Below are 22,394 nucleotides of genomic sequence, written 5' to 3'. Positions count from 1 at the left end.
TATTAGATTTGTCTATCTCACTTTTAACTGCCATTTTCTCTCAGTTTGATGAAAGATCGACACCACACAACTCGACCATTTCGACAATCATAATGTGTGTGTGTAGGACTGATAGGTTAATAATACTTAATAACCCCAATCAGTATCGAGGGCAGGGAATTTAGGTACCTACATATTTTTTTTTACATGCCAAGGGGTGCCGCGAATGTTTTTTCATGCTAACATCATGAAAAAAGTTTGAAAAACACTCAACTTGACGTACCTAAAATATTGTAAAAGAAATAACCCAGTTACCGCGTGGTTTACAACCAGCATCTATTTCCTATTTTCCCTATCTTTGGCCTAATAATTTCCGAATATACGACCAACTGATAAAAGTACCAAGGTTATGAAAAACGAATGAGACCCGCTAGTAATATAATATCAAATCTACTGCATCTCTTCTTAATGCTGACTTTGCAAAATCAACCTTAACGGGCACAAATAAAGCCCATATTTAAAGATTCGCAGACGCAGCGAAGGTTATTCGAAATGGTAACTTCAGCAAAGTTATATTTGCTTTAAAAATGACAATGCGAAAAGAACTGTAAGCGTATAAATATAAAGTTGATATTCCAAGGCATCATGCAGGCGTCGTAAGGTTTTCTGAAGCAGATGTAACAAAGAATTTGAGATGCACCGATAGAAATGCGAACGTTGAGGTGCATCTCTAGAACTGTACGCGGATCGATAGTGGCGGGGGTTGGGGATATCAGCAAGAGTTATTCTGGAATGTTTGATACCTATTTGTATTTCGCTCTCAAGCTAATTACAAGTCTAAAGGGACCCACAGATTACCAGTTCGCCGGACGATATCAGCCTGTCAGTTAAACGCAAAAGGTGACAGTTCCGAACAACTGTAATCAGTAACCCCCGTCTGGTAATCAGTGAGCCCCTTAACAGTACGAGTAGGAGACATCCAGGGAATAGCATTGTCTCTCTATCACTCTTCCATACTAGCTCGACAGTGACAGTTGCGTTTCGAACGCTACGGAGCGTAAGCGATTGACATCTTGGCTACGCGGCCAGAGGACCTACCGTGAACCACGTTCGACTTGTTGCCTTTCTGTCACACTTACGTACGAATTTACAAGTGCGACAGGGAGGCAACAGGTCGAACGTGGTTCGCGGTAGGCCCTCAGGTCCTTCTCTGAGCGCAGCATTGGTTGTAATCTGTCGGAGCGGAGAAGAGATGTGGATTGCAATACTATGGGTTGATTCCCACGCGTCGCCTCTTGTCTCCGGTCATCTCCGCCTCAGTGGAAAATCAGCCTTACTCTGCTAACTGGTACAATAGCAAGCTATATTTGAAATTATTACGAGTTCAGTAACATTATGAAAACCGTTATTATTGCTTAAGAGCCCTTCAACGTGCACTAGCGCCACAGCTAAATAATCGTGATTATTTAAATTTAACGAAAGATACTCGTATTGAAAAAAGGGGGCCGCTACGTACTGTATTGTGTATTTAAGTACCTTTTGAATACATCAGACTAGTTTTTATGTTGCTGGATTCGTCAATCTATGCGTCCAAAGTTAAAACGGCCGTTTTTGTTTTGAGTTCCTAGATCGACGAAACCAGCAACACAAAAACTAGTTTGATGTATTCAAAAGGTACTTAAATACACAATACAGTAAGTAGCGGCCCCCTTTTTTCAATATCTTGCGTTAAATTTAAATAACCACGATTATTTAGCTGTGGCGCTAGTGTGCACGTTGAAGGGCTCTTAAATCTTCTCATTAAGTACTTTATTATTTGTTCCAGCGTTTCCACAATAAAACATATTAAAGTATACCCACAGCTCCATTCATTACTTCAAATACTAACGACTTGGTACACAGTTTATTGTACCATAAAAACACGTTATTTATTATGTTTCGTGACCCCGTCACAAGTCAAGGCTGGTCAATGTATAGCTTGGCGAAAAAGAGTAGAAATTAAAAAGTTGTAACACTGTAGCGTCGTCCCTTTCAAAGACGTCCATATAAAAAAACGGGATGACACTACAGTGTTGCCACTTTTAAATTTCTACTCTTTTTTGCCGAGCTGTAATTAAAGGTTTACGAATGTGTAAAAGCAATGTCCTCACCTGAGCACAAGAACACACACAGTGACGAATATACAGGATAATATTTTATTTTATCGTTTTTGAAGTCGGTTTTCTTTTAAATTTATATACAGTGTGGAGTGATGTGGAGAGATAAGACGGGCCCTGGAGAGAAACTACCTTAAATCCTTATAAGCTGGCTCATTTCGTGTATTCATACTGTATTTCGTGTATTATTTAGAACTATTTTTCGGCGTTTAAAGCGTTAACGTTACTTTAATATACGGCGCGATTCGAAAAGTGAATAAGAGATTAACTAGATACGATGTAGTAAAGATACGTCACGTCCCACGGAGAAAGGTACCTTGTGGCGGTTGCCGCTTACGATTATTAACGTCGCTCCAAATTATTGCGGCACTATGCGACGTAAGCGCCAGCCACCATAAAGTACCTTTTGTCGTGGAACGTCACATAACTTTACCATTTCATATCTAGTGAATCTCTAATTAATTTCCCGAATCGCGGCGCCAGCCGCCATAAGGTGCCTTTTGCCATGGAACGTCACATATCTTTACTATTTTATATCATCAAACATCATCAAACATCAACATTTATTCAGCAAATAGGCCACAAGGGCACTTTTACACGTCAACATTGAATTTACATAAAAGCAAAAAAAAAAACATCAACAATTTTACAAAATATTACTAACAATTCAATCTAACGTATTACAATTACTAAGAGATGTATATGGTCTCTTAATGTCGAATTACATACAAAATACAGATACAAAACACACAAAAAAAAAATCTATAATATTTAGAGGTGTAAAAGTCTCTAGGTGTCAGAACTATAAGATTATAGTTTATCAAGTTATCCTTAGAGATGTCTAAGGTCTCCAAGAGTAAATATCCTGTATAATTATACATTCATTAAGAGAAAAGAAACATACGAGAGCAGAATGAGGCGTCTCACTGAAATTAATTAATATCTAGTGCATCTCTAATTAAATTTATTTCCCGAATCGAGCCGATAGCCTTAATTTTACGGCCTACGCACAGTAAACGTTTGTTTATGGCTTAAGTATGTCAGTTTAAGTGTCACAAGGTGTCAAATCACGCATACATGACATTTATACACTTTGTAAATCATTTATTTACTAACAAGATAAATTATGCAGTGGTATTATTAAACGGAATTAAAAAGTAGCTTAGATCTAAAATAGGCCCTTGAGGCATTATACCAAGGATGCTGGCGGCATTTCCTCGCTGTATCGCAATGCTGATACCTACGTTGTGCGAGGAAGCGCCATAGGTATGCCAGCTCTTCCAGTTACGTCAACCAGACGCTTTGCGATTTCTGTGAACAACTTGTGCGCGCTGGGACCCCATGGACCTAGAGTTTCAACTCTAAATTGTATAAAATAGTAATTGTAGATTATTATAATCTTATGAGCATAAATGTGACGTCCCATGGCAAAAGGTACCTTATGGCGGCTGGCGCTTACGTCGCATAGCGCGCAATAATATTGGAGCGGCTTTAATAATAGCGTAAGCGCCAACCGCCACAAGGTACCTTTATCCGTGGGACGTCACAAATAGGTTTAGAAACAGCAGTAACAGCACACAAATGGTCTTGTAAAATACAAGATTTCTTTCTATTCTATTTGCAGTACACTCAAAAGACAGTTGAAGATGTCATAACGAAAATATACTGCTATTTTTGAACACAACAACAGCTAAATCTCATAAAGATTGGAAAACAGACCCCACAACCGGTACGTATGATGTAAGATATTCAAGGGTTTAGAAAAGTAGGGCAAAGCGATGCGCTCTAAAATCTGGAGCAGTCCAACTGAGGCAGTTTCTTAGCAATAACAGGTCAAATAAAATGTCATACAGATGCAGTGCATAATTATTTTCAAAAGATACGATCGTGTCTTGCATTTTCAGTCAGTCTCGGCTGGCTCCGCGATTTCGTCGCTTTGCTACAGGTAGCTAAAATTACATTAGTTCCGCCCCAATTTTGGGAAAGCCATAAGCCGCGCGTGGCGCTGTCGCCACCTAGCGGCCATATCTGTGCTGATCGTAACAGACGCGTTTTGCTAGAGAGTGAGTCTTCTGTACGTAGTACTATTATTTATTCTGTGGTCTCGGTACAAAAAGTACTGAGGTTGACTGAAATACGAGTAGCATGACAAATACGAACGTTTCCGAGAAAATACGATGGAAAACAATTATGCACGACATCTGTACTGTCGAATTTCCCGTTGAACTTGAAAACGGCGAATGAATGGGGAGTCAAATATCAGAATGAAAATTGTATAACAAATCCATTTATACCCATAGACTAGGAATCCTCTAGACTGAGTTTAGAGCAATTATTTCATGTAACCAATGATGCCAAAAATGCGGGGGTGCGCGGGACGAGGTGAGTGAAGTCCCGTGCCGTGATTGGTCCGTTCAAAGACACGGACGTCACACAAAGACACTTTCGACTCGAACATGGAGTAAAATTACCGTATGCGTGGCAGAGGGGGTAGCGCGACTATGCTCAGTCTGGAGGATGTTTTGTCTGTGTTTATACCCAAATTTCAATTGCTTATAGTAAACAAAATAATAAAATTGTACTTGGAACTTAAAATGCTCTAGTGCAGAAACGTATAATTTTCTGCACACCTTTTAGAACAACCATGATCCTTTTTCAGAGGATGAGAAATGAAAAAGTATTTTTCATCACACTTGCTCAGTAAGCCCACTTATTTCAAGCAAGTGCAGCGGAAGCAGAAGTCCATTTTACTCCCACGGGGGTTATAGCTTTTTTAGCTGGATAACGACCGAACGAACCGAAAAATGGACGCTTTTCTGTTTCGCCCTATGGTTGACTGGTAGAGAATGCCTATACCGGCATTAAGTCCGCCTGTTGTACTTTTTGTATGTGCAATAAAGTTTAAAATAAATAAATAAATAAAAATAATGATATATAGAAAAAGAAAACCTTTATGTATCTTATTGTATACAAAGTTTCCAGTTTCCAGTTTGGTCTGAAAAAAAACAAAAAGATTTTAAAACGCCTATAAATAACTAGCTTTTGCCCGCGACTTCGTCTGCGTGGAGTTAGTAATTTGGGTAGCTTATTTTTACCCAATCTGCTTTATAACGATTCCCTATACAAACTTCCACCCCCCTTTTCACCCCCTTAAGGGATGAGTTCTGAGATAAAAAGTATCCTATGTCCTTCCCCGGGACTCAAACTATCTTTCATACCTAATTTCAACTAAATCGGTTCAGCGGTTTAAGCGTGAAGAGGTAACAGACAGACAGACACACTTTCGCATTTATAATATTAGTATGGATTTATACTAAGAACAAAGTAATATACTCTCACACCTCCGCAAAAATTCAAAGGCATTTGAAATAGGTATTGGGTATAATAGGTATTTTTGTAACAAGGCTGAATATTGTTTTAGGATGTTAAAAGGCCTGAGGGTTTAAAACTCGAAATGATACAGGACATGTCTAATGAATATAACACTTTAAACTCTCGCGTTTTGTACACATATTCAATTACACAAACGGGTCTACCGCGATATAATTTCATTGTTTTTACCTATAATTTCATTGTTTATATCGCGGTAGACCCGTTTGTGTAATTGAATATATGTCTAATGAATGTTTTGAGGAACTTTAAAGGCCTTCTGATGCGTATTTTTTTTATATTGAGAGTTGTGTTAGAGAATAATAGAACTAACTATTTTGGCTCAGCGATCCAAAGAGAATGTTGGCCTCCGAAACGAGAGCGTGCCACAAGATGGCCTACCGCGAATCACAATCAATGTGTTTCCTCTCTGTCGCACTTGTAAATTCGTACGTTAGTGTGACAGGAAGGCAACACGTCGGACGTGGCTCGACTCGCGGTAGACCCACTGTCCCGATCCTGCGCAACTTCCTACCAGTTACTGACGCGAAGCTGAAGCAGATCCGCCGTATAGAAATAGATTATAAATGTACCGATAGAAAATGTACCTATTAAGGATTGAACCGCGCGTTACAACCGCTATAATTTTACATCTGAACATGAAAAATAAAATATCAATGAAAATCGGAAATTATGCTTTCCATCTCTATTAAGCCAAAAATTCAGTGACGGTTAATTCGTCATTCATTTGTTACGAAAAAGAACTCATTTGTTACGGAAAAGAAAAACTGTGCGAAAAACACAACACCTTTATTTGGTCAATCCTAAGTCGGCTCACTTTATTACTTAAATGCGAGTAAGACCAACAAAAACTCTTAATGTTGTTTTCTGAAGTTCATTTATACCTGAAGTACCTTTGTTTTAGTCTTGTGTCTCCTCCGTAAAATAAATCCCATCAAGCGATGCTTCATCAACTTACATCAACTGATCAAACCCCGGTCGGGATCTTTACTAAACCTGTATTTCCTTACTTAACCTTTCTTAACTAAATCTTTCTTAACATCTTCTATCTCTCTTTCCAGTACCCGGAGTGAAGGCGATGGCGATCCTCAACTGCCTCCTGGCCCGCCAGTTGTGCTTCGAGGACGCCTCTTGCTCCGCCATCCTTGAGATCATCCCGCGCGTCTGTGGCTCCGAACTTGGTGAGTTTCTAGATGTTTCTAGAAGGATCCTCAACTGCCTGCTGGCTCGCCAGCTGTGCTTCGAGGACGCCTCGTGCTCCGCCATCCTTGAGATCATCTCGCGCGTCTGTGGCTCCGAACTTGGTGAGTTTCTAGATGTTCCTAGAAGGATCCTCAACTGCCTGCTGGCTCGCCAGTTGTGCTTCGAGGACGCCTCGTGCTCCGCCATCCTTGAGATCATCCCGCGCGTCTGTGGCTCCGAACTTGGTGAGTTTCTAGATGTTGTACTAAAGGTCCACCTCACACTAATGTTTTTTGAGCGTCGGCGTCCACTCAGCCCTATAGAAAATAACGCTAATTCGATTCGAGCAGGAGCAGGCCGCCTAGCCAACATACCAATCGCTTACGCTCCGTAGCGATCGAAACGCAACTGTTACTGTCGCACTAATATAGAAGAGTGATAAAGAAACATAAAGCTCTTCGTTGTCGAAATGATAGCGATTGTAACCTTGGCTAGGCCGGCAGGAGTTGACTTAGACGCCGACGCTCGGCAGACGCTAGTGTGGGGTGGTTCTTAGGTTTCTAGAAGTTGTTCCTGTGTGAAGGCTGTCCTCAACTGCATGCTTTGGGCGATACTTTGTGCTCCGCCATACTTACGTCGGCTGTACACACTCGCCGAGAGTCTCGCCAAAAAAAACGGACAGAATCAGAGAAGGGCAAGACGATTTATTTTGGTTACCTGGCTATAACACATAAGGTATTATATATCTAGCCATTTCATTCCGATCCTTGGGTACAACGGTTATTTAATTAAAATTTTGGAAACTACATAATGTCCCGCAGTTGGGTGTGCCTTTTGGCATAGGCCTCCAACCTTCTCCGCTATACCTACTCTGTCCTCTGCAACTCTAGACCAGTAAGGCCCCAAGGTTAAGTGGATATTATCTACCCATCTTGTTTTTGGATGTCTTTGTTTTCATCTCTTGGATACCATTGGGCAACTTGTTTGCTCGTAAGGTATTAACTCATTTCATTAAAATCGGGCACATAATCAGATTTGGTCAGCGCAACAACAATATTTTTATCGTGACCATAGACCGGGCAGTATAATCTGTACAGTAAAATTCTGCTACATTGTCGAGTCAGCCGTCTGTGCCGTCGTCTGATATTTTATTCCCGCCTCCCTCAGGACAGGAGAGAAGGTCAAAACACTCGGCGGGACCTCTTTTACACCGCAACCTCAGGGCCACACAAGAGGGTATGGTGAAAATAAAAATATAGATAAAAACACAAATAAATAAGTAAATGCCCTTACCAGTATTATACACCGGGACCTCCTGCTTCGTAGTCAGGGTACCCACTAGGCTAGGCCCGTAATAAGAGCGTTACCCTTCTTAGACGGCTACCGGAGTTCCAGGTCATAATAAATTTAAATTTTCACCAGTAACAATGCGCCACCATATAACTCTAAACACTAATCGATTCACCCGCTAAATATATTGTATTTATGAAATACTCACCACCACACTCCATGAAGACAATAGGTCTTCTGTAGGTTGCCTTACTCTATACAAACCCTCTATTAATAGCGTCGCTCGCAGACGTTCCTGCTTGATACAAAATGATTTTAAAATGAAAACTGTTCGTATCGGTGTCACAGGCGGCCGCATGCACTCACCGGCCTCTTAAGTGCAGCCTTCAGCACATAATCTGACAATGGATTGGCGCAAAGCCACGTTACTTTTTAGGGAACCCTTATGAGATCAAGCATACAGTTCACTGAAACCATATTGTTATTAATAGACTGTTATAAAATGTAGTTTAGGCTGCTAGGCAGATTTTCTGTTCGTAGACGCTTTTTGGTACGGTTTTCCCCATGTTATTCGCTACGCTCGTAGCACGTAGCTCCCGCTGTCACTGAATATCGGCCCGATTCGAACTTTAGCACATTGCTAGCGACTCCCTAGGGGAGTTCACTGTTCGTAGACGCTTTTCGCTACATACGGTTTTTCCCGTGTTATCGGCTACGCTGGTAGCGCGTAGTTCGGGCTGGCATTGATATGTGTTAAGATACGTCAGTTAATAGATCTAGAAACGATATGGATTAGATATGTCAGTGCCAAATGTGACGTTTCTTCAAGCAAAAACGTCACTTTTGACACAGAAAAATCTAATCCATATCGTGTCTAGATCTATTAATTGTCGTATCTTAAAGCTCGAATCCAGCACTATGTTAAGTTAAAGCATTCATTGCCAACGTTTCCGTAGCACGTTACTAGTGTTACTACGCTTGTATCTAATCCCAGCGTTTACCCGCCTTAATTAAATTTTTGACAAGCAACCTAAAATTATCCTAATGATATTATATTGGTGGGTATGGGGCCCACTGATTAAAAGTCCGCCGGACGGTATCGGCCTGTAAGTTGTTCAAGAACTGTCAAAATATTGTTGTAACCGACAGGCCGATACCGTCCGGCGGACTGTCAATCAGTGGGCCCCTTATGAGTATTGATTGCCTGTGGAAAGAAAAGAGCAATCAACGATAAAAGCTTGTACAGTCAAGGAATTTAAATTCCGACCCATTTCGTACTTTGTCACAGTGACAACCGTATGAGGTCTCTAGCGGCTTTCATATTGATTGTCACTGTGACAAAGTACGAAATGGGTCGGAATTTAAATTCCTTGACTGTACATGAAATTATTGACATGAAACTTATTACTAAAATTTATCCTAATTATATACTTACTCGTGGTTAGGCATCGGTGTGACCGTCGGCCAAGTATGTCGCGGTTAGATCCTCACATCATGCATAATGTGCGGCAACAAAAGAAACTATGGCCGCCACGCTCGTTAGCCGCGAACTTCGCATATTCCGAACAATGAGCCACGCGAACTTCGCCAGTTTGTTAATATCTTATTGGTGGGTTGAATTAAGCTGGGAAGTTTTAATGCGTGGGGATTTAAATGTTGGGACGGATACTTAATATAGGTCATGTGAATTAAAGGCACTTTAGAGATCGTTTAACGCCCCCCTCACCCCTGGAGCTAAAATTTGTAAGGCCATATGTACTGTAAAACGTTGTACGATACACATGCGAATAGGTAATTGACAACTCGTATCGATTTAAGACACTCCCTTCCCACTTTTAAAATTAGTCATACCGGACAAATGCGAATCGGACTCGCCCACCGAGGGTTCCGTACTTTTAACTTATAGCGGCAACAGAAATACATCATCTGTGAAAATTTCATAAAAGGTATCACGGTTCATGAGATACATCCTGGTGACAGGCAGACAGACGAACGAACAGTGGACTCTCGGTAATAGGGTCCCGTTTTTACCCTTTGGATACGGAACCCTACTATTATGTAGTAGGCAGGTAAGGTCTGCCCGCTGCCACTATCATATCCGCTTCCGCTACCGCTTCACAATTGTCCACCACATTAAACTTCACATGATAACACTTTAAATGCATTCGCACGTTGGGAGCATATTCATTTAATAACTTTGACTTTTATTCGTCTCGGCCATTATACTTGTTCGGAATCTTCGCAACTTTGTGAAATATTGCTTTCGATGATTTGAAAATATTTCACTTCGATAATAGATGAGCCTGGGAGAACTCGAAGTTTTGAAAGTTGTCAAAGATTATAGATTTATTTTATGTACTTAGTTTCTGAGGATTATTAAATTTAAATTCAGAAGTTAGAGGTTATAGTGACTATTAGAGCTTTTCTTTTATTTTTTGGCGTTTTGCTAATGTAACACAAAAATTACATTATTCAACAAAACTTTCCCCATGCATAACAGGCGTGTCTCACTCCGCGATTTCGTCGTTTTGCTACATGTAGCTAAAAGTACATCCGTTCGACCCCAATTTTGGAGTTTGCCATAAGCCGCGCGTGGCGCTGTCGCCACCTAGCGGCCATATCTGTGCTGATCGTAACAGACGCGTTTTGTTAGAGAGTGAGTCTTCTGTACCTAGTACTATTATTTATTCTGTGCCCATAAACACTAATCTATTCACCCGCTAAATAATGTATTTCATACACCACACTCCATGAAGACAATAGGTCTTCTGTAGGTCGCCTTATTCTATACAAACCCTCTATCTCCCTCCAAAAAGTCATATATTACTTGGGAATCCATGTCGGTTACGACCTTAAGTATCCAAAGGGTATAACTCCATCATAATTTTCTAAAAAGACGTATATAATTTGAGAACCGTTATAAGTTACGAGCTTTTGAAGTTAAGCGTACCTACATTCCCAGTATCTCCGCCCAAAATGACGTATGTGAGTGAAGAATATATGGCTGTTAGGATGTTTTGGAGTTGAGGGTGTACGTGTAAGGCGAGCCTAACAAACCTAACAATGGATTGAGGTCAGTGGATGTGGAGCAAGTGGTTAGGGAATCGATTTTGATAGTGAGTTCGAGGTCGCGGGTTCGCGTCCGTACCTACCATGTCAAAACTGACATATACGATAACTTCAACGAAATTTACTCTACATCTTGCTTAAGTTTTGTTCTAATTTAAATGAAGTTGGGTAAACGTGTCATTAAATTATGAGAAGACTCGATCAAGGGGTTATGGAGCTAGAAGAGCCTAGAAGGCCAAAAAGCTATTTGTCACCATAGAGATTAAATTCGTAAATATAAAACTATATTATAAATGTCATAACTAAGCGCTTTCATTGGTTACCAAACTCGACCATATTTTCTTGCAAATATGATGACCAGAATAGCAAGACCCCTCTTGATCTCTTTACCTCACGAAATTAATCTCTATGGTGACATAAATCTATGAGTTAAGCCCACATCCACACAGGACTTGCAATAATTCACATGTGCCTTTACCGACTAAGTAGGTGCATTATATTGATCTATCTTTTTGGTTCTCAGTTCTGGTTTAGTTCTCAGTTCGGGGCGAACTACTATTTATAGTTCGTTTTTTTTTAGCATTAGAAAGAACTTGCAAGAAAGTAAGCGATCTTGACAAGTCTTTTAATTGAAAAATGCTTTTTAAAAATCAAAAACTATTACTTATGAAAGCAGAAGAATATAAATGATCCTATTAGATTCATAATTGTTACATATTTGCCGCAGGTAACTTATTTTTAAAATGTGTTTTTCAATTAAAAGACGCATCAAGATTATTTACCTTATTTCTAATGCTAAAATAAACGAGGTATACGAGTAAGTAGGTGCATTATATTGATCTATCTTTTTGGTTCTCAGTTCTGGTTTAGTTCTCAGTTCGGGGCGAACTACTATTTATAGTTCGTTTTTTTTAGAATTAGAAAGAACTTGCAAGAAAGTAAGCGATCTTGACATGTCTTTTAATTGAAAAATGCTTTTTAAAAATCAAAAACTATTACTTATGAAAGCGGAAGAATATAAATGATCGTATTAGATTCATAATTGTTACATATTTGCCGTAACTTATTTAAAAAATGTGTTTTTCAATTAAAAGACACGTCAAGATTGTTTACCTTTTTACCCGACTACGGCAACGCAAAAGGAGGGTTATTTCTAATGTTAAAATAAACGAGGTATACGAGTAAGTAGGTGCATTATATTGATCTATCTTTTTGGTTCTCAGTTCTGGTTTAGTTCTCAGTTCGGGGCGAATAGTTCGCCCCGAACTACTATTTTTTTTTTTGTATTTAGGTAAAATAATGATACTTACAATATTTTACTGTCGAATTTCACCGTGTCATGACCTTTAAGCATGATGGTCTATAATTTGTCGGCTTGTTACAACCTAATGGTTACAAATGGTATAAAGTGTATTCATTAATTATTAGATAACGAACAATTTACTATTTTTATTATACCTAGACGTGGAGGGGTAAGTAAAGGTTAATAGTATGGCCCTGGTTATTTAACTGTTTATCTCGAGATATAGACTATATAGAGTGCTTTTAGGTTCTGTATCCTTACCACGAGTTGCGAGAAATTGCATGCAATATTCGATACATTGCCAACTACAGAGTACAATGAATTCAGTCGATCGACCAAATGCCGCAATGTAACGAAACTCGCATGCAATTTCTTGAACCGTCTAAAGGCTCCGTCACAACACGTTCTGTGCATAGGTCATAACTTTCTGTACATTCCCAGTTGCGCGTTACCGCGCGCAATCCGCGTCGGTTCCACCAAGGGCCCCCCCACATCTGGCGTCTTTCGAGCGTCGGCGTCTACAATTCTATGGCCGACGTCGACGCAACGTCGACGCAGCGTCGACGCAACTGCGCAGCGACGTCATTTTCCATAGCGCTGGACCGACGCCGATAGACGCCGACGCTCGAAAGACGCCAGATGTGGGGGGGCCCTAAGTACTTACCGCGTCAATGTAACGGAGCCTTAAATGGGGCTTTACATCTCCGAAGATTTATCGAACGCGGCGCTAAAAGCCGAGTTTTTAAGGCATTAGTGTTGACAAAACGGTCTCGTGTCGGGGGTCAGTCCCCTGTCAGTGGCTCATTGTGCGAGATTGAGAAAGTAATTGTTTTATAAATAGGTGACAGCCGCCTTTGGATGTCGGGGTTTTGGGAGCTCTTTTTTGGGGTTTTTCACGGTTGTGATGATGGTTACACGAGGAAAATTGATTTTAATAGAGTATGTGTGGAAACAGAAAAGTCGGATATCATATATAAGTACTATATATAAGAGATATCGAACCTACAGTTACCCATTTCGAGTTTACAATAGGATCTTAAAACTACTAACTATATCTATAGTTCGTTTTTTTAGCATTCGAAATAGACTACGCGATCTTGACGTGTCTTTTAATAGCATAACATATCATGTACTTATGCAAATTTTCAGCTCAATCGGAAATCGGGATGTGGGTCAAATTTAACTTCCAAGATTTGACCCACACTAACAAACTTACATACCTACTAACCGGGCAAGTTAAATAAAAGCATGTAAAGTAGCTTAGTTAATGTTAGTATGATTCAGTAAAGTTTAAATTAGAAAATCCAACTTCGTTATTCGTAAAAAGACCTTTTTAGGGTTCCGTACCCAAAGGGTAAAAACGGGAGACTATGACTCCGCTGTCCGTCTGTCCGTCTGTCTGTCACCAGGCTGTATCTCATGATAGGTAGTCAGTTGAAATTTTCACAGATTGTAACGTAGTACATTTTTCTAAATTTAAAATAAGTATTTTGGGTCGATTGATAATTAAAAGAAAAATACCTCTTCTAATTTCAACGTTTTTAACGGTGTCCAAAACAAACCACATTGATTGCATTTCTATGCATAATCTGTTGCATTCAGATGCACCTCTCGATGCTTATCTGTTGTCGGGGTTGTCATATGACTAAAAATAATTAAAACTTGAGATATTTATGTTGTCACTCCAGGAAAACTTTGTATGAATTAGGTATGATTTATTAGATAAAAAACAATTTTGATGTAAAACAAAACATAGAAATTACAGACTTACAAAGTGGCTCTGGAATGAAACAATATTAGATTAAATGGTAAAAATATATTTCTTAGGCTCAGGAGTGATATTGTCTAAATAATTCAGACAGAATTTTCGTGGGATTTGTGTCTTCAAGGGATTGCCACCCTATTACCTTTTGTTAGGGCTCTCAGGGACTCCATATTGGAGATCATTCGAGAATGATATGCACATTTGATTTGGGAACCCCTCTGGGGACACTCGCTCGCAAGAGCCCAATTTGTGGGAAGACCACACTTTCGGCATGGTGGTCTGAAAGATGGAAACGGCTTGAGTCCTTCGGAAGCTCCACTGAGTGAGTAGAAATTAAATTTCGTGGTGATCAACTCCACAATGGCGCGAAACGTTGTGGGTTTGTTCTTAACCAGATTTTGGTTCTTTGCAGAGAGACTCCTGCTCGAGGGAAGGGAGCGCTCCGCCAGAAGTCTTAGCAGCTTCCAGTGCGGTGAGCCAAATTTCCAATTGTTTCATCTCTTTTCTAGCGGCCATAAAGGGCGTCGGCTAATATAACCTTTTCTCGGTTTTCAGGAGCCGGGATTCATTCATTTATTCATTCATTTATTCATTTATTATTTCCATCATTGAGAAATTTATCTCAAAAGCTTCAAAAATCTTACAAGTCAATTTAGTTTTGGAGACCTCCTGGAGCGAGGAATTTAAGCACGCCATCTGCCTCTGCCACGTCATTTTGGTACCACGTGCGTGGCCCCTGAGCTCTACGTCTCCGCTCAGCATCTAGCTTCACCGGGGAAAGCAGCCTGTCACCCTGCTGCATCTGAGGAACGTTTAAATTCTGAGGTCGGTCCTTTCCATGATTTAATTTAGTAGGGCATCAGCGCCAGCTGCAAAGTTTAGAGTAAATTTAGAATTTTGAGCAACCACTAAAGTAAGATAAATACATTTGAAAATCCTGGTACATAGTATTTAGTATAAAAATAAATTAGTTCTTAAAATAGTAGAATTCTGTGTGAAGCTTTGTTCTGGACCTGTTAAGCGGCCCGGCTTTCCACTGAGCTAAGTTCTAAAATTAGGTGTCGTCAAATCAAGTTAAAGGTTCACGCAGGAGTCGCAGGTTAGGATTAAATCACAAACTTACCACTGGCAAGATCTTAGGTTTAATAAAGTTTCTATAATATAATTTGTGTTCGCTTTTTCATATCCCAAATTAGGTTCCTCTAGCAAGCAATTTTAGACACCACATTTTTACTAAGTATTTAATTTCATTTTCTTGTGCTAACGTGCTATAGCTTTCTTTGAACAAGCCGGAGCTTTGCGATTTTATTTAACCCCTTTAAAATAGCACGTTTCAAGATGATGTATTTCTGTTGCCGCTATAACAACAAACACTAAAAACAGAATATAATAAATATTTAAGTGGGGCTCCCATACATCAAACGTGACTATTTCGCCGTTTTTTGCGTAGTCGGTACGGAACCCTTCGTGCGCGAGTCCGACTCGCCCTTGGCCGGTTTTAGCAGTTCTTTCATCTAGAAAACAATACGGTTTGGCTGGGAGATTCATCTCAATTAGCGCGGAGGCCGTACGACTGATCAATGCCAGTGAATGGGCAAAAACCGAAATTGGTTCATTTGTGGCGGCCTTAAAATAGAGAGAAACTTTTAATAAATAATATATAAATTTATCTTTGTACTTTGAAGATGTTTTGTTTCGTGTATTTTATTAATTTAGAAGTTAAATAGTAGATCGATCTACAATCTACATCTATCAATTTGGATTTGTCCCATTTATTTGAATTTTCAAATATTTTAAAGTTATTGTTATAACTTGTCGGTGTATTGCAAAAAGCTGTTTAATTTCTAAGGATGGTATTAAAGAAAGGGCCGTGGCAAAGACAGCGCTTTTTGTCACAGCTGAGTTGTTTTAGAGCCACCCACACTAGCGTCTTTTGAGCGTCGGCGTCTATAGTTCGTTTTTTTAGCATTAGAAAGAAGTTGCAAGAAGGTAAGCGATCTTGACATGTCTTTTAATTGAAAAACGCTTTTTAAAAATCAAAAACTATTACTTATGAAAGCAGAAGAATATAAATGATTGTATTAGATCCATAATTGTTACATATTTGCCGTAACTTATTTTTAAAATGTGTTTTTCAATTAAAAGACACATCAAGATTGTTTACCTTATTTCTAATGCTAAAAGAAACGAACTATAGTCAGCGCTATGGAAAATAGCGTCGCTGCGCAGTTGCGCCAATGTTGCGTCGAGCAGGAGCCATAGAGTTGACTAGACGCCGATGCTGGGGAGACGCTAGTGTGGGATGGCCCTTAGCGTCTTCATACTTAGGGTCACCCCATAAGTACTATATTAGTGTCTCTCGATCGTCGGCGTCTAGCCAACTCTATGGCTGCTACGCGACGCGACATTGGCGCAACCGTTTTCCATAGCGCTGACTAGACGCCGGCGCTCGAAAGATGCTAGTGTGTGAGCTCTTAGGTCAAATCTTTCGGTTAATATACTTCCCCGAAAACTTACAGATGTATTATAATATAATTGATATATTAATTCATACTTTACTTTCATTTTCATACTTTACACTCTGCTATGTACGATCGAGTCCACAAAAATCTTTACAAGGCAACGTCCTAAAAATATTTTTACAAGACCTTGGGCCCGTTTCTCAAAAGCTTGTAACTTGTAATACAAGCTGATGTCACTTTTTGACAGCTTTTAGTAGAAAGGGACTTCCACTTGTATTACAAGTTACAAGCTTTTGAGAAACGGGCCCCTTATCGTCAGTGTCTAGTATAAATGATATTAATGTGAGCATCTTTGAATCATGCCTTGCCTATTCAAGTTTCCATTAGCAAATAAAAGAAAATTGCTTATTTTTCTGACATTTCCTCTTCGTGAATGAAGGTCTAAAAGGTCGAAAAGGCTAGGGTGTTTGGTAAAACGATGCCAAGATTGCCAAGTCCTTATCTTAACATGCCTCTGTTTTGTGTCTCGCCTGTCAATCATAAACAACCTGTTTTAGGATTGTGTTTTATTACAATTATTACCGATTTCAAAAATAATCGATAACTATTCTAATTTGTGAGTCTGAAAGGAATTAGACAAAATTCGCCCGATTAGAGTGATACCAAACATATATTAGAGTTAGACCAAGAAAATTCTGCAGCGATTTTGATAGCCCACGCGGTGCAAATATTATTTAATTAGTAATTATTTCATAGAAGTTTGACGTTTAAAGTAACACTGGCACTGCGAGGACTGTCAAACTCGCTGCAGAGTTTTCTTGGTCTAACTCTACTTAGGCTAGCATTTATTTATTTTTCAGATCAGTCGAGTTTACTTTGATAAATCAACTGTGAAAAATAATTCACTAAAATATAAAATTTTAATTCCAAAGCTAACTCCATCAACAATCGCAAATGCAAACTTTCATTTTCCGCATGAAATCGTATCTTCCTACTAAAAACCCACTCACCGCAAGACTGTAAAATGTAACCAACATTCCAGTTCTTTTGTGAAGTGTCCAAACGAATAAATTACCCCATGATCCGCCGGCACAATGGACAACAATAGAGGGTATTATGCGGGCTTAACTTGTTTGAGTTTTTACGGACTTGGCGCTGTTTTAGTTTCACGTTTATGGTTTTATAAGCGTTTTTTTAACTTGTGTGGAAACTTGGAAAGTTAATTTTCGTGAGGCGAAGTTGATTTTCTTTCCTTTTGGAGGTTTATTATTATTATTATGTGTGTCATTTACATAATCTCGGGACCATGGGGTCCCGGATTTTTGGTAGGCGTGCGTGGGGCCGAAGCCAACACGTAGAGGCCCCTTGTAAATTGACAATTTACTCTAAGTGTGATGTGACACTAACCGACGATTACCCCTGTTTGCGCTATAGTAGTGCACCCAAGGACAAGCCCCGGTTAGTGTAGGACTATTGCAAGAAAAAGGAACAAAAAGAACTGGGCTATTGGGTTGAGATGCTAATGGACTGGTAACTGACTATGGAAGAAACTATGGCACCTGCCTTGATCATATGTTATAAAAACACGAAAAATAGGCAGGTGGTGACTCGCCAACTCACAATATGGGTCCCCGAAAACGGCCGCTCGCACGGAGCGACAAGGGGACAACATCGCGTGAGCGGCTCAGGGTGTGGAGAGGTGTGCACCGCTTTCTACCCAGTGGCTGTAAGCAGCCACTGTGCCAACTCGCGTCTTAGGCATGTTTCACTTCCACCCTGCGAGCATATAGCTCTGACACCCCACTCTGGACGGCCGGTTAAGGCAAGCCAGAGGTGAGAGTCCTGCGGCCCCTGCTCAGTGTTCACTCCAGCCGGCCAATGAAGGCAAGCCGGAGAGAGGGGCCTGACCGACTCTCGGGGGTATGGGACCCAAGGGACGTCACTTCCCATTCAGCTCGCCACAAGCTGCCCTGGGGGCTTATTATTATTATTATTAAAGCCTTCTTTATTTCCTTAAATGCATTAAACTCTAACTTAAATGTATTTCGTTGTATTATATATTTTTCATATTAAGGACCCCTGTCGGGTATAGGCCTCCTCCATGTTTTTCCATTTATCTCGGTCTTTGGCCTTAATTGCCCAATTTTCACCGGCTATGTCTATAATATCCTTTGACCATCTCGTTTTGGGTTTTCCTGCTGTTCTTTTCCCATATGGTCCTGGCCACTTAGTGATTTTGCTGGTCCATCTTCCATCTGTCATCCTGGCTATGTGGCCGGCCCATCTCCATTTTTGCTTGAGTATGAACTCTAATGCGTCTATGACATTTGTTTTGGATCTTATGTGTTTACTATTAACTTTCTCTTTTAGTTTTATTTTTAGGATGCTCCTTTCCATCGCTCTTTGACAGGTTCTAACTTTTAGTTTGTTCTTACTAGTGTGCACCCATGTTTGGCAACCATAAGTGAGACTTGGTAAGATGCATGTGTCCATCACTGTTTTTTTCATGTTTAGGTTGTAGTTTCCCTTTAAGAGCTCTTTGAAACTCCAGAATTTTCTCCAGCTGATATTAACTCTGCGATCTATCTCTTCGCTGTTGCTGTCGGTGCTGAATGAAATCCGTTTTCCCAAGTAAATGTAATGGTCTACATATTCAAGTTCTTTGTTTTGTATGAAGATTTTTGTGTGTTCCCCGTTAGTCATGATTTTTGTTTTAGTATGGTTCATTTCCAATCCAACTATACAGCTTTCCTTGTCTAGGTCATTTAGCATTTGTTGTAGGTTTCTGGTATCTTCTGAAAAAATTGCTACGTCATCAGCAAATCGCAAATGGTTAAGATATTTATCAAATATTTTTATTCCAGTTTTTTCCCAGTCCAGTTGACAGAATATGTTTTGTAACACTGCTATAAATAATTTGGGTGATATTGGGTCCCCTTGCCTGACTCCTCTACCGATTGTGAACTCCTGTCCTCTTTCCTCGAGTTTAACTCTACTAGTGCTGTTCTTGTATATGTTTCTTAAGATGTTGATATATTTAGAGTGTATTTTGCAGTCAGTAAGAGCCTTCCAAATAGCGTTGTGGGAGATGCTGTCGAATGCCTTAGTGTAATCGATGAACGCTATGTAGAGAGGTTTTTTATATTCCTTGTAGCGCTCTATCATTTGTTCGATTGTGTGGATATGATCTGTTGTAGAGTATCCTGATCGGAATCCGGCTTGTTCTACTGGTTGGTGGTCGTCAATTTGTTTGGTTATTCTATTTAAGAGTAGGGATGTGAAGAGCTTGTAGATGCATGCGAGTAAGCTTATTGGTCGGTAGTTAGTTATATTTTTAGGATCTCCTTTTTTATATAAAATTGTTATATCTGACGTATGCCATTGTTTGGGTGTTTCTTCTGATTCTATTATCATATTAAATAGTTTTGTCAGTGGAGTTGTAAGCAGTTGAGCTCCCGTTTTTAAAAGTTCATTAGTAATGCCATCTGGGCCAGGACTTTTGTCTTTTTTTAGATATTTGATATGTTTCAAAACTTCATTTTCTTCTATTGGTTTGATATCGTATGGCTCATGTGTGTTCGCATTTTGGTCTTTTTGCTTGCTCAGATTGGTGTTATTATCCGCCGGCTGTTTTTCATAAAGGTGTCGGTAGAAGTTTGTAGCCGTATTTAAGATGTCTTTCCTTGTGACCACTTTCTTCTCTTCATCATCAAGTTGTTGAATCCAAGTTTTGGAGGTTTACTTAGTGTTTTCTTGATTTTTTTTGTTTTTATCATCAGATTTACAAATTGCCGTATTCGAACTTCAAGATATTCACAAGAGACGACACGTAATAGATACGTTATAATTTAGATATCAACTAGTTCTCTTTTGCAGCGCAATTCGGGCAACCAATGTCACTTTTACGTTAAATAGAGTAAGATATCTATTATATGTGAATTAGATCTCTAAGTCATACCCTGTGGAAATCGTTCAAGAATATCTCCAGAATCGCGCAAATGTCAAATTTGACAGGTTAGATCTTAAACATATCGTTATCGTATCTTGGTGATGTCTAAAAGATGTTTAATAGATGTCTATTTCAAAATCCGAATCGGGCCCTTAGTCATCTGCAATAATTTAATATCTTAAACTAAAGTCGTGACAGACATTGATGTGTGCTTCAGTACAAGATAGTCTTACACATCAACCAAATTTCAGAAATAAAAATTCCGTCAATGCCGTCAAGGTGTCAGACCCCGTCGGGTTGCCAGATTTTTTTTTGAGATACATATTGTTAAATATTGGAGGAAAAACAAACATAACATTAATTAACACGGTCATTTCAAAAAGGACCCGTTTGTATATTTCGTTAGCATAAAACAAACTCTCATAATAATATTATTTATTAAATATGATCACATTTAATCCAAGCCGAGTGTCCACGACTAACGATGCCCACAAACCTTCTTCAAGTACAGTCGACAGCCGTTCGAGGGCCCTTCAACTCGTCAAGTACACTCGGAACGTTATTTAGGCAAGTAAGGAATCCGAGATATGGTCGTGTCAGGGAGTTGTGTTATTTTTTAGATGCTTGGAATTTTTATAAAATAAAAAATAATATAAATAAAAATTGGTCTATTGGTTTACATAAAATTTTAAGTCATAATGTATTGTTTTCCCGCATTTTCGTTAGTCATAATTAGGTTTTTCTTAAGGGGCCCACTGATTAACAGTTCGCCGGACGGTATCGGCCTGTCAGTTCTTCGGGACTGGCAAAATTTTGTTCCAACTGACAGGCCGATACCGTCCGGCGGACTGTTAATCAGTTAGACCTGTATCAATACGCGTTAGACCTGTCTATAAACTCACATTTATAGACAGGTCTAACGCGAATTCACCATCGAACGTCGGTAAATCAAGGCAATTGAATAAAATTCGCGTTAGACCCGTCTATAAATGTGAGTTAATATGTGTTCAAAACGCGAAAGTTTAATATATTAAATTTTTGACAGTTCCGAACAACTGACAGGCCGATACCGTCCGGCGGACTGTTAATCACTGGGCCCATTTAGATATCATTTTGTTGTTATAATCTTATAATGTAAGGTTGAATGGGACCTTATGCCTTTTAATAAGGTACCTTCACCAACGTACAGTTAGAAATGTTGCTACAACGGACCATAGAATGGCTTGAGACGAAACACATGTTGTTACGAATGGAAACAATTCTACGGAATGGGAGCATTATTTGTTCGAGATACTTACTGCCGTATTCGAAATTCAAGATATTCACAAGAGACGACACGTACTAGATACGTTATAAGTAGTTTAGATATCAACTAGTTCTCTTTTGCAGCGCAATCCGGGCAACCAAGATCACTTTTACGTTAGATAGAGTAAGATATCTATTAGATGTGAATTGGATCTCGAAGTCATATCCTGTGGAAATCGTTCAAGAGAATCTCCAGAATCGCGCAAATGTCAATTTTGACAGGTTAGATCTTAAACATATCTTTATCGTATCTTGGTGATGTCTAAAAGATGTCTAATAGATGTCTATTTCAAAATCCGAATCGGGCCCATACAATATTTGTAATACTAATATAACCTGTATAATATAAGTATGTATATTAATATTACCTAGTATTTCAGATAATTGGTACGTGGTTCTATTTATGAGATAATTTGGTAGCTATACTTTAAATTATAGTGTTTATCTGACACCAATATATTACACTGCAAAATATATGCCCTGCTGTCACCTCTATTGACAATGACTTAAGCTTCAAGATGACATGTACTGGGACCCTGTCAAG

General features: G+C 39.4%; 1 protein-coding gene across 1 annotated transcript in view; it reads left to right on the top strand.

Moving 5' to 3' along the window:
• LOC134675463 (uncharacterized) overlaps positions 1-22,394 on the top strand; it is a 372,967-nt gene that overhangs the window by 255,476 nt on the left and 95,097 nt on the right. Inside the window, exon 4 of the mRNA XM_063533732.1 lies at positions 6,587-6,706. Coding sequence (XP_063389802.1) covers positions 6,587-6,706 — 120 coding nt within the window. The remainder of the gene's footprint in view (positions 1-6,586; positions 6,707-22,394) is intronic.

Source organism: Cydia fagiglandana, chromosome 22 (assembly GCF_963556715.1).
Source record: "Cydia fagiglandana chromosome 22, ilCydFagi1.1, whole genome shotgun sequence".
NCBI classification, from domain to species: Eukaryota; Metazoa; Arthropoda; class Insecta; order Lepidoptera; family Tortricidae; genus Cydia; species Cydia fagiglandana.
The sequence above is the reverse complement of the archived record's forward strand: the minus strand, read 5'-3'. Positions and strand labels throughout refer to the sequence as shown.